Below are 22,631 nucleotides of genomic sequence, written 5' to 3' on the forward strand. Positions count from 1 at the left end.
ACAACCCAACAACCCACCATCCCTCACCGTCTCGACCTAACCCGACCCCCCCCCCCCCCCCCCCCCGGCACTCCGGCCGATCCACCCCCACGGTCCGACAACCCCACCCCCTCACCATGGTTCGACCCGACCCCGCCACCCACGCCTGACAAGCCCCCGCCCACTCACCTGTACCGACTTGACCACCCCACGCCCCTCACACACATTCTGGCCCGCCCCGCCCCGCCCCCCCCGCCCCACCCCCACAGGGCAACCCCGCTCTGCCCCCTATTCTATTCCGATCTCGATCTACCTAAATGCCTTCCCCCTCCTTGTCGTTCACGCCCCGCCCCGCCATCCCTCCAGCTCGCTCATCTCCCTCCCGGACTCAACCCCTCCCTCCCGGTCTTCCCTCGCTGATTGTCTGGACCACCGACCTTTGAAACCTAAGTTCTCCGTTCAAATTGCCCCTTTGAACAACTATTTTAGGTCAGATAGTGCAGCAAAAAACTTTCTTTCTTCCCTGTATCCCTCCTCGCCGGTGCGCCCGGAGGTGCGCTTTGCTGCCCCTGTTTCACCCAGCCTGAGTGAGGAAGGTTGGACGAGACGGAGCTTTGGAATTCCATTGTGGGTAAGTCCACCAGAGTGGCCATCCGCCAGAGATGGCCACTCTGAGAAAGTTGGGGGCCTTAGTTACAATTACACTGTCCAATCATTGATGTTATTCCTTCAATTAAGAAAGCAAGGATGGTCAAGCTTGGTGCTCCATTTATACCTTTTGTTTCTAGCTGCCTGTCTATTGTATCTTTCGTAAATATTCATTTAGTTTTACTACCACAATGTTAGCACGACTGTATGTAATTCCCTGAACTTATCCAAGCATAGAGTTTTAGACTCATAGAGGTTTGCAGCACAGAAAAGGCCATTTGGCCCATCGCGTCAATGCCGGTTAAAAACAATCACCTAAATTATTCTAACCCCATTTTCCAACACTTGGCCTATAGCTCTGTGTCTCTTGGCGTCGCAAATACACATGTAAATACTTGTTAAATGTTATGAAGGCCCCTGCCTCCGCCAGTCTTTCAGGCTGTGTTTTCCTCACAAGCCCTCTGAACCTCCTGGCCCTTATCTTAAATCCATGCTCCTTGGTCATTCCTATCTATTCCATCAATGCCCCTCATAATTTCATGCACCTCAATCCTCTTTCCCTCAATCTCCTCTGCTCCAGAAAAATGACCCAAGCCTGTCCAATCTCTCTTCATAGCTGAAACTCCCCAGCACAGGCAACATCCTGGTAAATCTCCTCTGCACCCTTTCCAGTGCTATTACATCCCTCCTATAATGGGGATTCCAGAATGGCACACACCATTCTAGCTGTGGCCTAACCAGTTTTTTATATAGGCCTAACATACGATGAACGTCTGAGGATCCTGGGATTATATTCTTGGAGTTTAGGAGGTTGAGGGGAGATCTAATAGAAACTTACAAGATAATGAATGGCTTAGATCGGGTGGATGTCGGGAAGTTGTTTCCATTAGCAGGGGAGACTAGGACCCGGGGGCACAGCCTTAGAATAAAAGGGAGTCACTTTAGAACAGAGATGAGGAGAAATTTCTTCAGGCAGAGAGTGGTGGGTCTGTGGAATTCATTGCCACAGAGGGCGGTGGAGGCCGGGACGTTGAGTGTCTTTAAGACAGAAGTTGATAAATTCTTGATTTCTCGTGGAATTAAGGGCTATGGAGAGAGAGCGGATAAATGGAGCTGAAATCAGCCATGATTGAATGGTGGAGTGGACTCGATGGGCCGAATGGCCTTACTTCCGCTCCTATGTCTCATGGTCTTATGGTCTTATTTACACCTTATTATTTTATCGTTGCTTTTGCTGGGACACTTAACTGAGAGTATGATGGCAAACGAACAGTATAAGTTCCCCTGACAATAAAGTTAAAAAAAAACATTTATCCAATGAAGCGGTATTTTTAATGTGGTCAATCCACCGACCATCCCATCTTTGGTTTGCGGGAGTGAGAACGACGCAGACATGGGGAGAATGTGCAAACTCCACATGCAGTGACCCGGTGCCGGGATCGAATCCAGGTCCTCGGCGCCTTGAGGCAGCAGTGCTAACCACGGCATCGCTGTGCCGCCCTAATAATATCGCTTGCGATACTGCGTTCCTGGTTTCTGGTTCCTGTGGAAATTATTTTAATCAGGCGAGAACACTATGTATGAACGCACGAATGTTCTTGTGCATAATTCCACTAAATATTTCACAGCACAGAATGCGAAGTCCCATTGGCAATGCATCCTGAAATATTATGGATGTGTTGTGAAGGAAGGTAACATTTCATGCGGTGTGCTGTGCACTTTCGAAAAGAAATTCGGCGCCGCATTAGAATTGCATTCTGTGTGGTATCAAACACAAATGGTGCGACAAATACCACTTAAGGTATTTAAGTGCTGCCCTCCACAGTCAAATTGAGACTTCCCACATGACTGTTGCGACCAAATATATAGAGCGGAAACGAAATTATTGGTCTCCAAAAATCAAAGGGATTCTCCAAATACTGGCTTACAAACATACTAAGAAGTCTTACAACACCAGTTAAAGTCCAACAGATTTGTTTGAAATCACTAGCTTTCGGAGCACTGCTCCTTCCTCAGGTGAATGATGATGTAGGTTCCAGAAACATATATATGGACAAAATCAAAGATGCAAGACGATACTTTGAATGCGTGCATTTGCAGGTAATTAAGCCTTTACAGATCCAGAGGGATAATCCCAGGTTAAAGAGGTGTGAATTGTCTCAAACCAGAACAGCTGGTAGGATTTCCCAAGCCCAGTCCAGATGGTGAGGGGTGAATGTAATGCAACATGAATTCAAGGTCCCAGTTGAGGTCGTATTGATGTGTGCAGAACTTGGCTATAAATTTCTGCTCGGCGATTCGGCGTTGTCGCGCGTCCTGAAGGCTGCCTTGGAGAACACTCACCCGAAGATCAGAGGCTGAATGCCATTGACTGCTGAAGTGTTCCCTGACTGGAAGGGAACATTCCTGCCTGGCGATTGTCGTGTGATGTCCCTTCATCCGTTATCGCAGCATCTGCATGGTCTGGCCAATGTACCATGCTTCGGGACATCCATTCCTCCAGCATATGAGGTAGATAACATTGGCCGAGTCACACGAGTATGTACCATGTACCTGGTGGGTGGTGTTCCCATGTGTAATGGTGGTACCTATGTCGATGATCTAGCACGTCTTAAAGAGATTGCCATGGCAGGGTTGTGTGGTGTTGTGGTTGCTGTTCTGAAGGCTGGGGAGTTTGCTGCAAACAATCATTTGTTTTGAGGTTGTGTGATTGTTTGAAGGCAAGTAGTGGTGGTGTGGGGATGACCTTGGAAAGATGTTCATCTTCATCGATGACATGTTGAAGGCTGCGAAGAAGATGTCATAGTTTCTCTGCTCTGGGGAAGTACTGGATAACGAAGGGTACTCTGTCGTCTTCTGAGGACGTCGGTACAGCTTTTTGATGTGGCGTGTTGGAACTGTTGATTGATGAGTCGAGCGCCATATCCCGTTCATATAAATGTCATTTTTCCTTTGCACCCACGGTGAAGAATCATCGAAACGACTACACGATGACATCAATAAGTTTCATCACACCATCAGACTCACCATGGACTACTCTCCAAAATCGGTTGCATTCTTGGACACACTCATCTCCATCAAGGACAGTCATCTCAGCACTTTGCTTTATCACAAGCCACGGATAACCTCACGATGCTCCACTTCTCCAGCTTCCACCCTAAACACATTAAAGAAACTACGACATCTTCTTCGCAGCCTTCAACACATCATCGATGAAGACAAACATCTTGTCAAGGTCATCCCCACACCCCCACTACTTGCCTTCAAACAACCGCTCAACCTCAAACAAACCATTGTTTGCAGGAAACTACCCAGCCTTCAGAAAAGCGAGCACGACACCACACAACACTGCCATGGCAATTGCTGCAAGACGTGCTAGATCTTCGACATGGGTACCACCATTCCAATGTTCCCTTCCAGTCGGGGAACACTTCAGCAGTCAAGGACATTCAGCCTCTAATCTTTGGGTAAGCATTCTCCAAGGCAGCCTTCAGCATGTGCAACAGCGCTGAATCATCGATCAGAAACCTCTAGTCAAGTTCCACACACATGGGTACGGCCTCAACCGGAACCTTGGAATCATGTTGCATCACATTCACCCCCCCCCCCCCCCATGTGGCCTGCGCTTGCGAAAGCCTACCAACTGCCCTGGATTGAGACAATTCACACCTCTTTAACCTGGGATTACCCCTCTCTCTGGATCTGTAAAGACTTAATTACCTGCAAATGCTCGCATTCAAAGTATCGTCATGCATCTTTGACTTTGTCTATATATATGTTTCTGGAACCTACCTCTTCATTCACCTCAGGAAGGAGCAGGGCTCCGAAAGCTAGTGATTTGCAACAAATCTATTGGATTTTAACCTGGTGTTGTCAGACTTCTTACTGTGCTCGCCCCAGTCCAACGCCGGCAATTCCACATCATACATACTAGGCGCAGAGTATAAACGCTTATTATGTGAGCAAAGAATGGAGTTAAAAAAATACCACTATGCAGAATAAATCAGCAGTTCGGGTTGTGGCACCTGTAGTTGAGGAAAAGGTGAACCCACATAGGAAATAATTAAGTGCTGTAATAGAAAGAGATTGTTATTGTTGGTACTCAGAAGGAAAATATTAAATGGAGATTATTTTAATATATGGGGTTGTCTTATGATCTCGTGGGGAGGAAACGTCAAACGTTCAATCCAACTCACATTTCAAAGTATGGACAACTACTTTTTAGAAAAATTCTACCAAATAGATTGGGCATAAGCCTGAAAAATAGTGTGGATATTATAGATGCACACCATTAAAAGGTTCATCACGATTACTCTCGTCCGAGGAACAGCTCAGCTTTAAGAATTTCTGGTGTCATTATTGACAAAAACGCGTTGTGTCGCTGTCCACCAATAAGACTCAGAAATGGGCGAGAGATCCATTGCTCCACCCCCATCAAAGAAGGAGAGCAGAATGACAGAAAATCGGAATAGGTTGGCTGCGCTCAGATTGTGCGAAGACTTAACGAAGGCTAGAGCGAAATACTTGGTAAATTCGACAGTTCAAGATACTGGAAGGCTGATTAACAGCACCAAAGTGGTCAGAGCAATCGGCAGCAAACCGACATTTGTGCTTTTGTGAGCTTTCCAATCCGGCAACAATGGCGGATTCACAAAGCAACAACGCCTGGAAATTCATGGTGATGGTTTTTGTTGTATTAATTTGTGCAGGGGATGTACTTTCTGCGCAGATTCGTTATTCGGTTCCAGAGGAAATGGAGCAAGGTGCTGTAATTGGTAATATTGCTGAAGATTTGGGGATGAACATTGCAACATTGTCAGGTCGGAAAGGTCGGCTGGTCGCTGACTATACAAAACGCTATTTGGAAGTAAATTTGGAAAATGGCTTGTTACTTGCCAATGAGAGAATAGACAGAGACAAGCTTTGTGGACCAATCACTACATGTGTTCTTTCCTTCCAAATCGTGTTTGAAAATTCTCCAGAGATGTACCGCGGTGAAGTGGAGATTCTTGATATCAATGATAATTCGCCCAGTTTCCCGGAGAGTGTCATTCTCTTACAAATGGCCGAAACCATGGCGCCAGTTTCCAGCTTTCCGCTAGAGAGCGCTCTCGATCCAGACATGGGGACAAATGCAGTCACCGTTTACAAGATCAGCGCCAATGAACACTTCGGTCTAAAAGTCGAGACTGCAGAGGACGGTACTAAACTTGTCGAGTTGTTATTGGAGAAACCGTTGGATCGCGAACGGCAGTCATCCTTTCAGCTGATGCTGACGGCCACTGACGGAGGAAGTCCTCCCAGATCTGGGACCGCTCGGATTCTCATCACTGTGCTGGACAGCAACGACAATGCGCCTGCGTTCGATAGCAAGGCCTACAAGGTCAGCCTGATAGAAAACTCACCCAGAGGTACCTTGGTGGTTTCAATCCATGCCACTGATCCAGACGAGGGTTCTAACGCGGAGGTAACTTACTGTTTCAGTAACCGTGTTTCACAAAAAATGCCGGAACTGTTTAGTTTGGATCCTCGAACAGGAGAGATTCGTGTTCAGGGTATAATTGATTATGAAGGAGCAAGCAGTTATTCACTTGATGTTCAAGCTGTAGACAATGGTTCACCGGCAATTGCAGGACATTCTAAAGTGTTTATTAACGTAATAGATGTCAATGATAACGCTCCTGGGATAAAAGTGACCATAGTGTCTAGCAGGGTACCAGAGGATGCTACTCCCGGGACTGTGGCAGCTCTAGTCAATGTAATCGACCGAGATTCTGGGAAAAATGGGAAGGTACACTGCGAGATCCAGGAGAACGTTCCGTTTAAACTTCAAACATCTTCGAGTGGTCATTACAAAGTGATAACTAGTGATATGTTGGACCGTGAAACCACCCCTCTGTACAACATAGCTATTTTAGCCAGAGACTCGGGGTCTCCTCCACTATCAACAAATAAAACCATTCAGATATCGGTGTCTGACATTAACGATAACGCCCCAAGGTTTGCTCGACCCATGGACACACTGTATGTGATGGAGAACAACGCTCCCGGCGCTTCTATTTTCGCAGTGACTGCTTTCGATCCTGACCAGGATCAGAATTCCTACATCACGTACTCTTTCATAGACAACCTGATTCAAGATTTACCATTGTCAAATTATCTCAATCTTAATTCGATGAATGGGACCATTTACGGGCTGCGCTCTTTTGACTACGAGCGAGTTAAAAACTTTCAGATTCAAGTCCAAGCCCGAGACTCTGGCGTTCCCCCTCTGAGCAGCAGCGCAACATTGGATGTGATCATCCTGGATCAGAATGACAACGCTCCAGTAATTGTGTCACCTACAGCACAGAGCGGATCAGCAGGTGTGGAGGTTGTGCCTCAGTCAGCTGGCCAGGGGTACTTGGTCACCAAGATAATCGCAACTGATGCTGATTCCGGTCAGAACGCACGCCTCCTATATCAGGTGCTGGAAGCCACTGATCCCAGTTTGTTCATCGTGGGGCTTCACTCTGGAGAAATCAGAACAGCCCGAGGAATTCTGGAGCAGGATTCTACCACCCAGAACCTTGTGATCTTGGTGAAGGATAATGGACAGCCGTGTCTCTCCAGCACGGCTACAATCCACTTTTCAATCTTGGGCAATGTTACGGAAATCTTCTCCGAACGCAGCAACTCAGTGACAAATCCTGAATATGTTTCTGATAGAAATCTTTATTTAATTGTCATTTTAGGTTCAACTTCCTTTATATTTCTTGTAACCATCGTTTTGCTGATTGGCATCAAGTGTAAACAGGACAGAAATACTCCTGAAGACTACAACTCCCCAAGTTGTTGCTCTGGACTGGACGATTCTAAAAATTCCTTTAATCTGAGACCCACAGTGAAAGAATCTTTAAATTATTCTATGGCTGGAGAAATTATTCGCATCCCGGACGCGCATCATTATTCAGTATGTCTGTCTCCTGAATCAGCTAAGAGCGATTTTCTGTTTTTGAAGCCCTACACACCGCCCGTATCTCAGGATCAATGTTAAATTGTAAAGGTTTCACAACATTGAAGCTAGGTGAAATTAATGGCCACCTCTGTTAACTCCGTCCCTGCCGGTTGAATTACTGAAACTATTTCCCTACCATGAGGATCTCTATCATAGAATGAAAGGATCGTTCTTGTCCTGCAACTGTCAAGTGTTTTTCATCAAAAGATATTGTCTAAAATAAAAGACTCCATGATACTATAGCGACGTGTCCGATACTGTCGTCTATTAACTGGGAAGGGAACCCGACAGGCGAGTCATTCCACGAACTACACAATCAGGATTGATGTTAATGTCCGCTCCAAAATTGATCACGAGGCATTGATACCTGAATGTATTCGGATAATTTCCCTTCACGGTTTACAATTTGAATTCCCAGCATAAGCGACTGGGCGGACCTTATCTCCTCATAACATCGAAAAGGGTAATGGGCGAGCTTTACATTTCATACCTTGCTCAATGGATTCTTTTGCTGACTTCCACACAGATGCTCGACTGAAGGTATTTCACAATGACGCGGCAATTTGGAAATTGGCGCAAAACTACTTTTAAAGTGCAGCATATTAGTGTGATAAAGTATGATACATTTTAGGACCCTGCAGACAGGAATGTAATAGCTGATAGAAGAAGTAAGCGCCGAAAAATACTGCTTGATCTGCATGATTCACTCCATTTCTAGAAGTACGCTAATGTTGTCTGCACTTATAGAATTACATAATTTACATCGAATGTACAACACAGAAAAATTGCTTCTGGCCCAGGGGGTACATATCAGTCTCCTCCCGCCTTCAGTTTTCAAATTTAATCTGCATACCTTTTCATAAGTACTGCTGGGATGTCCTTTGGTTTAGAACGGACATTATCCTGATCCTAATTTTAAAAAGAAATCATTTCCGGGATGTGGGCTCCGCTGGTTTGGCCAGCAGTTATTGCCCCTCCCGAGTTGCCCTTCAGAAGTTGGTGGTGAGTTGCATTCTTGAAACACTGCAGTCCTTCTGCGTATTACTATTATTATTCAGGTGTAGGTACACCCACAATGCTGTTAGAGAGGGAGTTCCAAGATTTTGGCACAGTGACAGCGAAGGAACGGCGATATATTTCCAAGACAGTGTCGTGAGTGACTTTGAGGGCAACCTCCTGGTCGCGGTGTTCCCAGGCATCTTCTGCTCTTGTCCTTCTAGATGGTAGTGGTCATGGGTTTGGAAGGTGCTGTCTCAGGAACCTTGGTGAGTTACTGCAGTGCATCTTGCACGGCTGCCACTGTTCTTCGGTGGTGGAGGGTATAAATGTTTGTGTGAGGGGGAGCAATCTAGCGGGCTGCTTTGTCCTGGATGGTGTCGAGTTTCTTGAGTTTCGGCGTCTACGACTGGCCCTCAGCAAAGAGAAACAGAATTACCCCCTCCAAAAGATGATTTTAAAAAAATTCTGAGGTATTTTTGTCAGAACATAGCAGAGGGTATAAGGTTTTGTTGTCCAGCCCGCGATTTTCTGCCCAGCATAATGAGTTGGACCAAAACCAGGCTAATTGGACTAAGCAGAATATCTATGGTTCAGAGATTATGAAAATGTTTACAATCCACTGGTCAGAACGCACGATTCATAACTTGGAACTGAGCTCTACTTGTCCTTGACAGATGTTGGAACATTCATCTTTTTATTATCTTTGTAGTGGTGTTATCTGGCTCCTTCACTTACAAGGAGTGTGTCCAGCCGCAGCTCCTATTAGACTGCTTGACGTCTCTGGAGCTGCGGATGGACTTACTTTGGTGCATCCACGATACTGAGGGATTCGTGGATAGTACATTTAGCGAGTTAGTCACACCGCAGATAAAGAGTTACGAGGGAGATAGGAAATGGTCACCACCAGACGGAGGAAGAGTAGGGAAGCATCGCAGGGGTCTGTGGTCATCTCCCTCTAAAACAGGTATATTGCTTTGGATACAGTTGTGGGAGATGACTCACCAGGGGAAGGCGGCTATAGCCACGTTCATGGCTCTGCTGCGCAGGAGGCCAGGAAAAAGTGTGGTGGACCTATAGTTATAGGGGATTGGATTGTACGGGGGTTTCTGTGAAGCAAACAAGACTCCAGGAAGGTATGTTGTTTGCCGGGTGCAAGGGTTCTGGATACCTCAGAGCGGCTGCAGGACATTCTAAAGGGGGAAGGTGAAAAGGCAGCTGTCGTGGTGCATATTGGCAACAGTGATGCAGGTAAAAAACGGGATGAGGTCCTACATGCTGAATTTAGGGAGTTAGGAAATAAACTAAAAAGTAGGAGCTCAAAGGTAGTAATCTCAGGATTGCTGCCAGTGGCACGTGCTAGTCAGAGTAGGAATGACAGGATAGACAGAATGACTTCGTGGCTTGAGAGATGGTGCCCTGCTACCTTAAGTAACCAATGTACATGCACATCAAGGTCCCTCTGATTCTCCATGCTTCCCGGGTCCTGCCTTTTATCGTGCATCGCTTGCCTTGTTACCTAGCCCAACTGCATCATCTCACACTTAACTGGATTGAATACTATTTGCCACTGATCAACCCATCTGAATTCTCCCCTAAATTAAATGTATCTTACTCATATTTGCCACCCCACCAATCTTTGTATCATCTATGAACTTACTGATCAATCTTCCTAGATTCATGTCTGCAACATTTATGTAAACCACAAACAGCAAAGTCCCCAAAACTGAACACACTTTTTAAATACAGGATAAAAGAACAAAGAACAAAGAAAAGTACAGCACAGGAACAGGCCCTTCGGCCCTCCAAGCCCGTGCCGACCATGTTGCCCGATTAAACTACAATCTTCTACACTTCCTGGGTCTATATCCCTGTAGTCCCATCCTATTCATGTATTTGTCAAGATGCCCCTTAAATGTCACTATCGTCCCTGCTTCCACCACCTCCTCCGGCAGCAACTTCCAGGCACCCACCACCCTCTGTGTAAAAAACTTGCCTCGTACATCTGCTCTAAACCTTGCCCCTCGCACCTTGCCCGCTAGTAATTGACCCCTCTACCCTAGGGAAAAGCCTCTGACTATCCACTCTGTCTATGCCCCTCATAATTTTGTAAACCTCTATCAGGTCGCCCCTCAACCTCCGCCGTTCCAGTGAGAACAAACTGAGTTTATTCAACCACTCCTCATAGCTAATCCCCTCCATACTCGGCAACATCCTGGTAAATCTCTTCTGCACCCTCTCTAAAGCCTCCACATCCTTCTGGCAGTGTGGCGACCAGAATTGAACACTATAATGCAAGTGTGGCCTAACTAAGGTTCTATACAGCTGCAACATGACTTGCCAATTCTTATACTGCAGAAAATCAACCTCCCTCAAGGCCTTTGGCAAGATTTTATTTTTTCCATATATTTCTAAAGGTATGTAATTGTGCTCCTTCCATCTACTCTAACTGATCATATTAGCACTGAATAGACAATCCATTCGGAATAGGGGTAAAACTCTCTCTAAGTTTGATTGTTTTTTCAATTGTCCCTTTGTTTCCATGTTAAATGGCTTTTATTTATTCTCACGTGATGGCACTGTCTAAATGACACAATGTAAACTCTCCCTCGTAAATGAGTAACTGAAACGTAATTATTAAATGTTTCTACCATCATTTGTGATTTCATTTACAAAAACACATAGGCTGTAGGCATCTCTGACAAGCCCAGCATTTATTAATCATCCTTAACTGGCCTTTAGTGACTTGTTAGGACATTTCAGAGTCACCCTCAGAGTCAAGCCATTGCAATGGGTCTGCAGCCAAACGTCGGCCATAAGAGGAAGGAAGGAAGGCAGTGTCCTTCACGAAGGGAAACACAGCGTTTTTATATTGTAACCCCTTAATTTTCTGACTACCATCATAGATGCTAACGTATTATTCCAGGTGTGTTGAATTATTTGAATTTAAATTCACCAGCCAGAGTGAGATTATTATCCTGGTAAAACACCAACAGTGCTTCAGTTCCTTTGCATCTGTCAGCAGCCCTGTCCCGGTCTTCAGTTTTCTTCTGCTGTGTATCTTTCTGCCATATACATTATTTATTTGTATGTTCATTGATAATTTAAGTTTGCAGTTATTTTTTGTTTTCAGTCTTTCTTGACTAATTCTTCTTTTACCTGTTCATGTTTCTGTTGACTGTTTTCTCCTGGTTTCCCATGTACTTAGTGCATGCCTTTGTCTATTGTTTCAGTTATATATATATTTCATCCAGTCTATTATTTTAATGTTTGTCTCACATATATTTATTCATCATTTATTTATACCTTTATTATTTTATCATTGTTTTTGCTGGGATGCGCCTCGGTTTTTGTTTTTCTTAACTGTTCAGGTTAATTTTCTATTACTACATCCAGAAATGGTCCCTCTCTTGTACAGGGCAAGAAGAGTCCTGAGCATTCCCTTTACTACTTTCTTGCCAATTTGTTTGGCTGTGATTAAAATCGATCATACATAGATCTCTATAACTTATCCGCATTCATTAAATTTACTGACATATTTCACCCTCCGTCTCCCTTCCAGGATTTGGAAGTCGGTTTTAACGACATTCTTTGAACATACGATGCCTGGTCGACTGATCCACCTTCAGCTATGTTTATAATATTGGTGCTTCGTTATTAATAAGCCATAAATAATTTTGGATTATTTGGAACCTATCCAAATCCAAACACACGCAAACATGGGGAGAATGTGCAAACTCAACACGGACAGTAACCCAGAGCCGGGATCGAACCTGGGACCTCGGCGCCATGAGGCAGCAGAGCTATTCACTGTGCCACCATGCTGCCCTACCATATACCTTCTGAACAATCTTATCAACCTGGGTGGCAACTTTGAGGGATCTTTCTACGTGGACCCCAAGATCCTCAGTTCCTTCCACACTTCCAAGAATCCTGCCTTTAATCCTGTATTCAGGATTTTCTGATTGGAGGGCTGTGACATCTGGCGTTCCACAGGGATCAGTACTGGGACCTTTCCTGTTCGGAGCATATATAAATGATTTGGAGGAAAATGTAACTGGTCTGATTAGTAAGTTTGCAGACGACACAAAGGTTGGTGGGATTGCGGATAGCGATGAGGATTGTCAGAGGATACAGCAGGATTTAGATTGTTTGGAGACTTGGGCAGAGAGATGGCCGATGGAATTTAATCCGGACAAATGTGAGGTAATGCATTTTGGAAGGTCTAATGCAGGTAGGGAATATACAGTGAATGGCAGAACCCTCAAGAGTATTGACAGTCAGAGAGATCTAGGTGTACAAGTCCACAGGTCACTGAAAGGAGCAACACAGATGGAGAAGGTAGGCAAGAAGGCATACGACATGCTTGCCTTCATTGGCCGTGGCATTGAGTATAAGAATTGGCAAGTCATGTTGCAGCTGTATAGGACCTTAGTTAGGCCACACTTGGAGTATAGTGTTCAATTCTGGTCGCCACACTACCAGAAGAATGTGTAAGCTTTAGAGAGCGTGCAGAAGAGATTTACCAGGATGTTGCCTGGTATGGAAGGAATTAACTATGAGGAGCGGTTGAATAAACTCGGTTTGTTCTCACTGGAACGACGGAGGTTGAGGGGCGACCTGATAGAGGTCTACAAAGTTTTGAGTGGTGTAGACAGAGTGGATAGTCAGAAGCTTTTTCCCAGGATAGAGGGGTCAATTACTAGGGGGTATAGGTTTAAGGTGCGAGGGGCAAGGTTTAGAGGAGATGTACGAGGCAAGTTTTTTCCCAGAGGGTAGTGGGTGCGTGGAACTCGCTGCCGGAGGAGGTGGTGGAAGCAGGGACAATAGTGACATTTAAGAGGCATCTTGACAAATAAATGAATAGGATGGGAATAGAGGAATACGGACCCAGGAAGCGTAGAAGATTTTAGTTTAGTTGGGCAGCATGGTCGGCACAGGCTTGGAGGGCCGAAGGGCCTGTTCCTGTGCTGTACTTTTCTTTGTTCTTTGTTCTATTCAAATTCGACATCCCAAAATGAATCACTTCACATTTATCTCGGTTGAACTCCATCTGCCACTTCTCAGCCCAGCTCTGCATCCTGTCATGCCCTGTTGTAACCTGCAACAGCCCTCAACACTATCTACAACCCTACCAACCTTCGTGTCATCGGCAAACTGACTAACCCAGACTTCCACTTCCTCATCCAAGTCATTTATAAAAAACACAAAGTGCAGATGTCCCAGAACAGATCCCTGTGGGACATCACTTGCCAGCGACCTCCAGGCAGAACATTTTCCATCGACTACTACTCGCTGTCTTCTTTCGGCCACCCAATTCTGCATACAGACAGCCAAATCTCCCTGTGTCCTATGCCCCCTAACTTTCTGAATGAGCCTGCCATGAGTAACCTTCTCAAATGCCTTACTGAAATCCATATACATCACATCCAATGCCCGACCTTCATCAATGTGGCTCGTCACATCCTCAAATAACTCAATGAGGCTTGTGAGTCAGAACCTGCCCCTCAGAAAGCCATGCTGACTACCTTTAATCAAACTATGCTTTTGTAAATAATCATAAATCCTATCTCTCAGAAACCTTTCCAATATTTTGCTCACCAGAGACGTAAGACTGACTGGTCTGTAATTCTCAGGGATTCCCCTTTTGCCTTTCTTGAACAAGGGAACAACATTTGCCTCCCTCCAATTATCCGGTACTAGTCCAGTGGAGAGTGAGGACGCAAATATCATTGGAAATGGCGCAGCAATATCCTCCCTTGCTTCCCGTATTAACCTTTGTTATATCCAGTCAGGACCAGGGGATCTATCTATCCTGAGGCTTTTCATAATTTCCAGCACATCCTCTTTCTTAATAGCGACCTGTTCGTTCCTATTAACCTGATTCACACTGTTCTCACTAGCAACAAGGTCCCTCTCTCTCGTGAATACTGAAGCAAAATATTTATTTAGGGCCTCCCCTACCTCCTCAGACTCTCGGCACAAGTTCCCTCCACTATCCCTGTCGGCCCTACTCTCACTCTGATCATCCTCTTATGTCTGGTATTAGTGTAGAACGCATTGGGGTTTTCCATAATCCTTCCCGCCAGGGCTTTTTCATGCCCCCTTCTAGCTCTCCTAAGTCCATATTTGAATTCCTTCCTGGCTATCTTGTAACCCTCTCGAGCCGTACCAGATCCTTGCTTCCTCAACCTTACATAAGCTTCCTTCTTCCTCTTGACTAGAAGCTCCACTTCTCTTGTCATCCAAGGCTCCTTCACCTCATCATTCGTTCCTTGTCTCAGTCAGACAAAACTATCCAGCAAGCGCAGCAAGTGCTCCTTAAACAACTCCCACATTACTGTTGTGCTTTCCCCCGAGAACAACTGTTCAGAATTTATGCTCCTCAGCTTCTGACTAATAGCAGTATAATTTCCCCTCCCCCAATTAAATACCTTTCCACATTGTCTGTTCCTATCCCTCCTCATGACTATGGTAAAGTTCAAGGAGTTGTGATCATTGTCACCCAAATGCTCTCCAACCGAGATATCTGACACCTGGCCTGGTTCGCTGCCAAGCACCAAATCCAATATGGCCTCCACCCTACTCGGCCTATCTACATATTGAGTCAGGAATCCTTCTTGTGCACACCTGACAAAATCTGCTCCACCCAAACCATTTGCACGAATGCGGCTCCAGTCAATATTAAGGAAGGTGAAGTCACCCATGACTGCCGCCAAATCTGTCCCTCCATCTCTCAGTTGCTATTGGGAGGTCGAGAGAAAACTCCCAATAAAGTGACTGCTGCTTTCTTGTTTTCTAAATGGAGTTAGAAAACATACCTCTATGCAGAAGAAATCAGCAGTTAGTTTTGTGGCACCAGTGGTTGAGGAAAAAGTATTAAAGAGAACGCATGTAGGAAATAATTAAGTGTTGCAATAGAGAGAGATTGTATTGTTGGTATTGAGAAGGAACATATTAAATGGACATTATTTTAATACATGGGGTTGTCTTATTATCTAGCGGGTAGGAAAGGTCAAAAGTTCAAGCGCACTCACATTTCAAAGCATGGACAATAACCTGAAAGAGAAATTCTATAAAATAGATTGAGCAGAGGCCTGGAAAATAGTGTGGGTATTATAGTTGCACACCGTTAAAAGGCTCATTACAATTACCATCATTCCAGGAACAGCTCAGCTTTAAGAATTTCTGGTGTCATTATTAACAGGAACCGCGTTGTGTCGCTGTCCACCAATAAGAATCAAAATAGGGCGAGAGATCCATCACAGAAGGAGAGCAGAATCACAGAAAATCGGAATAGGTTGGCTGCGCTCAGATAGTGCGTCCACTTAACGAAGGCCAGAGCGAAATACTTGGTAAATTCGAACGTTCAAGATACTGGAAGGCTGATTAACAGCACCAAAGTGGTCAGAGTAACCGGCAGCAAACCGACATTTGTGCTTTTGTGAGCTTTCCAGTCCGGCAACAATGGCGGATTCACAAAGTAACAACACCTGGAAATTCATGGTGATGGTTTTTGTTGTATTGATTTGTGCAGTGGATGTACTTTCTGCGCAGATTCGTTATTCGGTTCCCGAAGAAATGGAGCAAGGAGCTGTAATTGGTAATATTGCTGAAGATTTGGGGCTGAATATTGCAACATTGTCAGGTCGGAAAGGTCGGCTGGTCGCTGACTACACAAAACGCTATTTGGAAGCAGATTTGGAAAATGGCTTCTTACTTGCCAATGATAGAATAGACCGAGACAAGCTTTGTGGCCCAATCACCACATGTGTTCTGTCCTTCCAAATAGTGTTTGAAACTTCTCCAGAGATGTACCGCGGTGAAGTGGAGATTCTTGATATAAATGATAATTCGCCCAGTTTCCCGGAGAGTGTTATTCTCTTACAAATGGGCGAATTTATTGCGCCAGGCTCCAGATTTCCGCTAGAGAGCGCTCTCGATCCAGACATGGGGACAAATACAGTCTCGGTTTATAATATCAGTCCCAATGAGCACTTCGTTCTAAACGTGGCGATTGCAGTAGACGGTACTAAAATTGTCGAGTTGTCATTGGAGAAACCGTTGGATCGCGAACGGCAGTCATCCTTTCAGCTGATGCTGATGGCCACTGACGGAGGGAGTCCTCCCAGATCTGGGACCGCTCGGATTCTCATCACTGTGCTGGACAGCAACGACAATGCGCCTGCGTTCGATAGCAAGGCCTACGAGGCCAGCCTGATAGAAAATTCTCCAAGAGGTACCTTGGTAGTTTCAGTCCATGCCACTGATCCAGACGAAGGTTCGAACGCGGAGGTAACTTATACTTTCAGCAACCGTGTTTCACCGAAAATACAGGAACTGTTTAGTTTGGATCCTCGAACAGGAGAGATTCGTGTTCAGGGCATAATTGATTATGAAGGAGCAAGCAGTTATTCACTTGATGTTCAAGCTGTAGACAATGGTTTACCGGCAATTGCAGGACATTCTAAAGTGTCGATTAAGGTAATAGATGTCAATGATAACGCCCCTGAGATAAAAGTTACCGTGGTGTCAAGTATGGTCCCAGAAGATGCTGCTCCCGGGACGGTGACAGCTCTGGTCAATGTAATCGATCGAGATTCTGGAAAAAACGGGGAGGTGCACTGCGAGATCCATAAGAACGTTCCCTTTAAACTTCAGTCATCTTCGAGAGGTCGTTACAAAGTGATAACCAGTGACATGTTGGACCGTGAAACCACCCCTCTCTACAACATAGCTATTTTAGCCAGAGACTCGGCGTCTCCTCCACGATCAACAAATAAAACCATTCAGATAACGGTGTCTGATATAAACGATAACGCCCCAAGGTTTGCTCGACCCATGGACACAGTGTATGTGATGGAGAACAACGCTCCCGGCGCTTCTATTTTCGCAGTGACTGCTTTCGATCCCGACCAGGGTCAGAATTCCTACGTTACTTACTCTTTCACAGACAATCTGATTCAAGATTTACGATTGTCAAATTACCTCAATCTTAATTCGATGAACGGGACCTTTTACGCGCTGCGCTCTTTTGACTACGAGCGAGTTAAAAACTTCCAGATTCAAGTCCAAGTCCGAGATGCTGGCGTTCCCCCTCTGAGCAGCAGCGCAACATTGAATGTGATCATTCTGGATCAGAATGACAACGCTCCAGTAATTGTTTCACCTTCAGCACAGAGCGGATCAGCAGGAGTGGAGGTTGTGCCTCAGTCAGCGGGCCAGGGGTACTTGGTCACCAAGATAATCGCAACTGATGCTGATTCCGGTCAGAACGCACGGCTCCTCTATCAGGTGCTGAAAGCCACTGATCCCAGTTTGTTCGTCGTGGGGCTTCCCTCTGGAGAAATCAGAACAGCCCGAGAGATTTTGGAGCAAGATTCTACCACCCAGACTCTTGTGATCTTGGTCAAGGATAATGGACAGCCGAGTCTCTCCAGCACGGCTACAATCCACTTTTCAATCTTGGGCAATGTTACTGAAATCTTCTCCGAAAGTAGTAACTTGGTGACAAATATGACAAATATGTCTCTGATATAAATCTTTATTTCATTGTCATTTTAGGTTCAACTTCCTTTATATTTTTTGTAACCATAATTTTGCTGATTGGCATCAAATGTAAACAGGACAGAAATACTCCTGAAGACTACAACTCCCCAAGTTGTTGCTATGGACTGGACGATTCTAATAATGCGTTTAATCTGAGACCTGCGCTCAAAGAATCTTTCAATTATACTGGGGCTGGAGAGAGTATACACATCCCTGACACGCATCATTATTCAATTTGTCTGTCTCCCGAATCAGCTGAGAGCGAGTTTCTGTTTTTGAAGCCCTACACACCGCCCGTGTCTCAGGACCAATGTTAAATTTTAAAGATTTGACAACATTGAGGCATGGTGAAATTAATGGCCATCTCTGTTAAATCCGTCTTTGCTGGTTGACTTACTGAAACTACTTCCGTACCTCGAGATCTGTATTATAGAATGAAAGGATCGTTCATGTCCTGCAACTGTCAAGTGTTGTTCACCAAAGGATGTGGTGAAAAATAAAATGCTTCATGATACTACAGGGCGTGTGAAACTGGCATCTGTTAATTGGGAATGGAAGCCGGCAGGCGAGTTATTCCACGAGCTACACAATTAAGTTTGTTGTTGTGTCCGCTCCGAAATTGACCTCTTTGATATCTGAATGTATTTGGATAATATTCCTTTATGGTTTGCATTTGAAATACAAACATAAGTATTTGGAAGGAAGGACTTTATTCCCTCATAACATCGAAAAGAGTAATGGGTAGCTTTAAAATTTCAATGCTTGCTCGCACACTGGGCTAAATCGCTGGCTTTTAAAGCAGACCAAGGCAGGCCAGCAGCACGTTTCAATTCCCGTACCAGCCTCCCCGAACAGGCGCCGGAATGTGGCGACTAGGGGCTTTTCACAGTAACTTCATTGAAGCCTACTCGTGACAATAAGCGATTTTCATTTTTCAATTAATCCTTATTGTGACTTCAACGTAGATGCTCTCGTGAAGACATTTCACAATGACGCGAAATTGGCGTTAAACTACTTTCAAAGTACAGCATATTAGTCTGATAAAGTATTATGCATTTTCGAACCCTGCAGACTTGAATACAATAACCTAGATAAGAAGTAAGCGTCAAAAAAGAACTTGATTCCCACCATTTGTATGACTACGCTAATATTGTCTGCACTCATAGGTTACAAATAATTACATAATTTACATCGAATGTACACACAGAAACATTGCTTGCGGCTCAATAGGTCAATGGCGTTTTTGGTCCTGCATATCAGCCTCCTCCCGCCTTTATTTATCAAACCTAATCTGCATACTTTTTCATAAGTACTGCTGGGAAGTCCTTTGGTTTCGAACTGACATTTTCCTGATCCTTATTGAAAATAAATCATTTCTGGGATAGGGGCGTCGCTGGTTAGGGATGGGCATTTATTGCCTATCCCTAGTTGCCCTTCAGAATGCGGTGGTGAATTGTTTTCTTGAACCACTACAGGCCTTCATGTGTAGGTACATCCACAGTGCTGGGAGAGAGGGAGTTCCAGGATTTTGTTCCAGTTACAGCGAAGGAACGGCGGTGTATTTCCAAGTCGGGGTGGTCAGTGACTTTGAGGGGAACCTCCAGATGTTGGGGTTTCCAGACATCTGCTGGCCTGGTCTTGAGAGACGGTAGTGGGCGTGAGTTTGGATGGTGCTTTCGAAGGAACCTTGGTGAGTTACTGCAGTGCATATTGTAGATGGTACACACGGCTGCCACTGTTCGTCGGTGTTGGAGGGTTTGAATGTTTGTGGAAGGGTGAGCAATCAAATGGGCTGCTTTGTCCTAGATGGTGTAGCGCGTCTTGAGTGGCGGGGTCTAAGACTGGCCTCAGTAAAGAGAAACAGACTTACAGACTTACATCCAAAAGATGATTTGTAAAATATTATGAGGTATTTTTCTCAGAACAAAGCTCAGGGTATGAGGTTCTGCTGCCCAGCCCGCGATTTTCTGCCCAGCATAATGAGTTGGACCTAAACCACGCTAATTGGTCGAAGCAGAGAATCTATGGCTCAGAGATTATGAAAATGTTTACAATCCACTGGTCAGAACGCACGATTCATAACTTGTAACTTAGCTGTACTTGTCCTTGACAGTTGGTGGGACATTCATCTGGTTACTATCTTTGTGGTGGTGTTATCTGGCTCCTTCACTTGCAAGAAGTGTGTCCAGCTGCAGCTCCTATTAGACTGCTTGACGGCTCTGGAGATTCGGATGGACTCGCGTTGGAGCATCCACGATGCTGAGAGAGTCGTGGTTAGCACGTTTAGCGAGTTGGTTACACCGCAGACAAAGAGCTCTGAGGGAGATGGAAAATGGGTGACCATCAGACAGAGGAAGAGCAGGAAGGCAGGAGTCCCCTGCCGTCACCTCCCTCCAAAACAGGTAAACCGTTTTTGGATACAGTTGAGGGGGATGGCTCACCAGGGGAAGGCAGCAGTAGCCCATGGCACCGTGGCTGGCTCTACTGCGCACGAGGGCAGGAAAAAGACTGGTAGAGGTATAGTGATAGGGGATTCGATTGTCAGGGGAGTAGACAGGTGTGTCTGCGGACGCAAACGAGACACCAGGAAGGTATGTTGCCTCCCGGGTGCAAGGGTCCTGGATGTCTCAGAGCTGCTGCAGGACATTCTAAAAGGGGAGGCTGGTTTAGCTCACTGGGCTAAATCGCTGGCTTTTAAAGCAGACCAAGGCAGTCCAGCAGCACGGTTCAATTCCCGTACCAGCCTCCCCAAACAGGCGCCGGAATGTGGCGACTAGGGGCTTTTCACAGTAACTTCATTGAAGCCTACTCATGACAATAAGCGATTTTCATTTCATTTTCATTCCATTCATTTAATTTTCATTTCAACAGCCAGCTGTCGTGGTGCATATAGGCACCAACGGTATAGGTAAAAAACGGGATGAGTTCCTACTTGCTGAATGTACGGAGTTAGGAAGTAAACTAAAAAGTAGGACCTTAAAGGTAGTAATCTCAGGATTGCTCCTAGTGCCACGTGCTAGTCAGAGTAGAAATGACAGGATTTACAGGGTGAATACGTGGCTTGAGAGATGGTGCCTACTACCTTAAGTAACCCATGTACATGCTCAATGTCACTCTGATTCTCGGTGCTTCCCGGGGTCCTTCTGTTTATCGTGTATCACTTGCCTTGTTACCCTGCCCAAGTACATCATCTCTCACTTAACTGGATTGAATAATATTTGCCACTGATCAGTCCATCTCAATCCTCGCCTAAACTAGAGCTACCTTACTCCTATTTACCATTCCGCCAATGTGTGTATCATCTACGAATTTACTAATTAATCGTCCTGCATTCATATATGAAACATTTATGTAAACCACAAACAGCATGGGCTCCAAAACTGAACACCCTTTTTAAATACAGGCTAAAATCGACCTCCCCCAAGGTCTTTGGCAATATTTCATTTTTTCATACATTTATAAAGGTATGTAATTGTGCCCCTTCCATCTCCTCAACTGATTATATTAGCACTGAATAGCCAATCCATTCGGAATAGGGGTATTACTCTTTCTAAGATTGATTATTTTTTCAATTGTCCATTTTATTTCCATGTTAAATGTCTCTTATTTCTTCATATGTGTTGCCACTGTCTAAATGACACAATGTAAACTCTCCATAGTAAATGAGTAACTGAAACGTAACTAACAAAATATATCTACCATCATTTTGATTTAATTTACAAAATCGCAGGTGCTGTAGGTATGTCTGACAAGCCCAGCATTTATTACTCATTCATAACTGGCCTTTAGTGACTGGTTCGGACATTGCCGAGTCACCCTCAGAGTCAAGCCACTGCAATGGGTCTGCAGCCAAAAATTAGACCAGAAGAGGAAGAAAGGGAAAAAACACGTTTTTATATTTTCACCCCTTAGTTTTCTGACTAGCATTACAGTTGCTAACGTATTAATCCAGGTGTGATTAATTATTTGAAATTAAATTCCCCAGCCATAGTGAGATTATTATTCTGGTAAAACACCAACAATGCTTCAGTTCCTTTGTGCATCTGTCAGCAGCCCTGTCCCGGTCTTCAGTTTTCTTCTGCTGTGCAACTTTCTGCCGTACACGTTATTTATTTGTATGTTCACTGATAATTTAAGTTTGCAGTTATTTTTTATTTTCAGTCTTTTTGACTAATTCTTCTTGTACCTGTTCATGCTCCTGTTGACTGTTTTCTCCTGGTTGCCTGTGTACTTAATGCATGACTTTGTCTATCGTTTCACTTTTACAGGTATTTCATCAAATCTATTATTTTAGACTTTGTCTCACTTATATATCTCTTAACCATTTATTTACACCTTATTATTTTATCGTTGCTTACGCTGGGATGCTCCTCGATTTTTGTTTTTCTTAACTATCCAGGTTAATTTTCTATTACTAGATCCAGAAATTGCCCCTCTCTTGTGCTGGGTGAGAACAGTTCGA

The 22,631-nt window shown here is 44.8% G+C and overlaps 2 protein-coding genes across 2 annotated transcripts; both read left to right on the top strand.

The window, feature by feature from the left end:
- The first annotated feature begins 5,099 nt into the window (after nt 1–5,099).
- LOC140427183 (protocadherin gamma-C5-like) lies at nt 5,100–8,885 on the top strand. The gene has a single exon (XM_072512769.1). The coding sequence runs from the start codon at nt 5,267–5,269 to the stop codon at nt 7,661–7,663; it is 2,397 nt and encodes a 798-aa protein (XP_072368870.1). The 5' UTR covers nt 5,100–5,266; the 3' UTR covers nt 7,664–8,885.
- A 6,334-nt stretch (nt 8,886–15,219) lies between these two features.
- On the top strand, nt 15,220–18,686 carry LOC140427184 (protocadherin-10-like). The gene is given in 2 exon segments (XM_072512770.1): nt 15,220–18,127; nt 18,130–18,686. Coding segments are annotated over 2 exon segments (2,397 nt in total). The 5' UTR covers nt 15,220–16,087; the 3' UTR covers nt 18,487–18,686.
- Nucleotides 18,687–22,631: the final 3,945 nt, after the last annotated feature.

This window comes from Scyliorhinus torazame, chromosome 7 (genome assembly GCF_047496885.1).
Source record: "Scyliorhinus torazame isolate Kashiwa2021f chromosome 7, sScyTor2.1, whole genome shotgun sequence".
Taxonomy (NCBI): Eukaryota; Metazoa; Chordata; class Chondrichthyes; order Carcharhiniformes; family Scyliorhinidae; genus Scyliorhinus; species Scyliorhinus torazame.

Coding starts and splice junctions, on each gene's coding strand:
- LOC140427183 (XM_072512769.1), top strand. CDS start 5,267: ATGGCGGATTCACAAAGCAACAACGCCTGGAAATTCATGGTGATGGTT.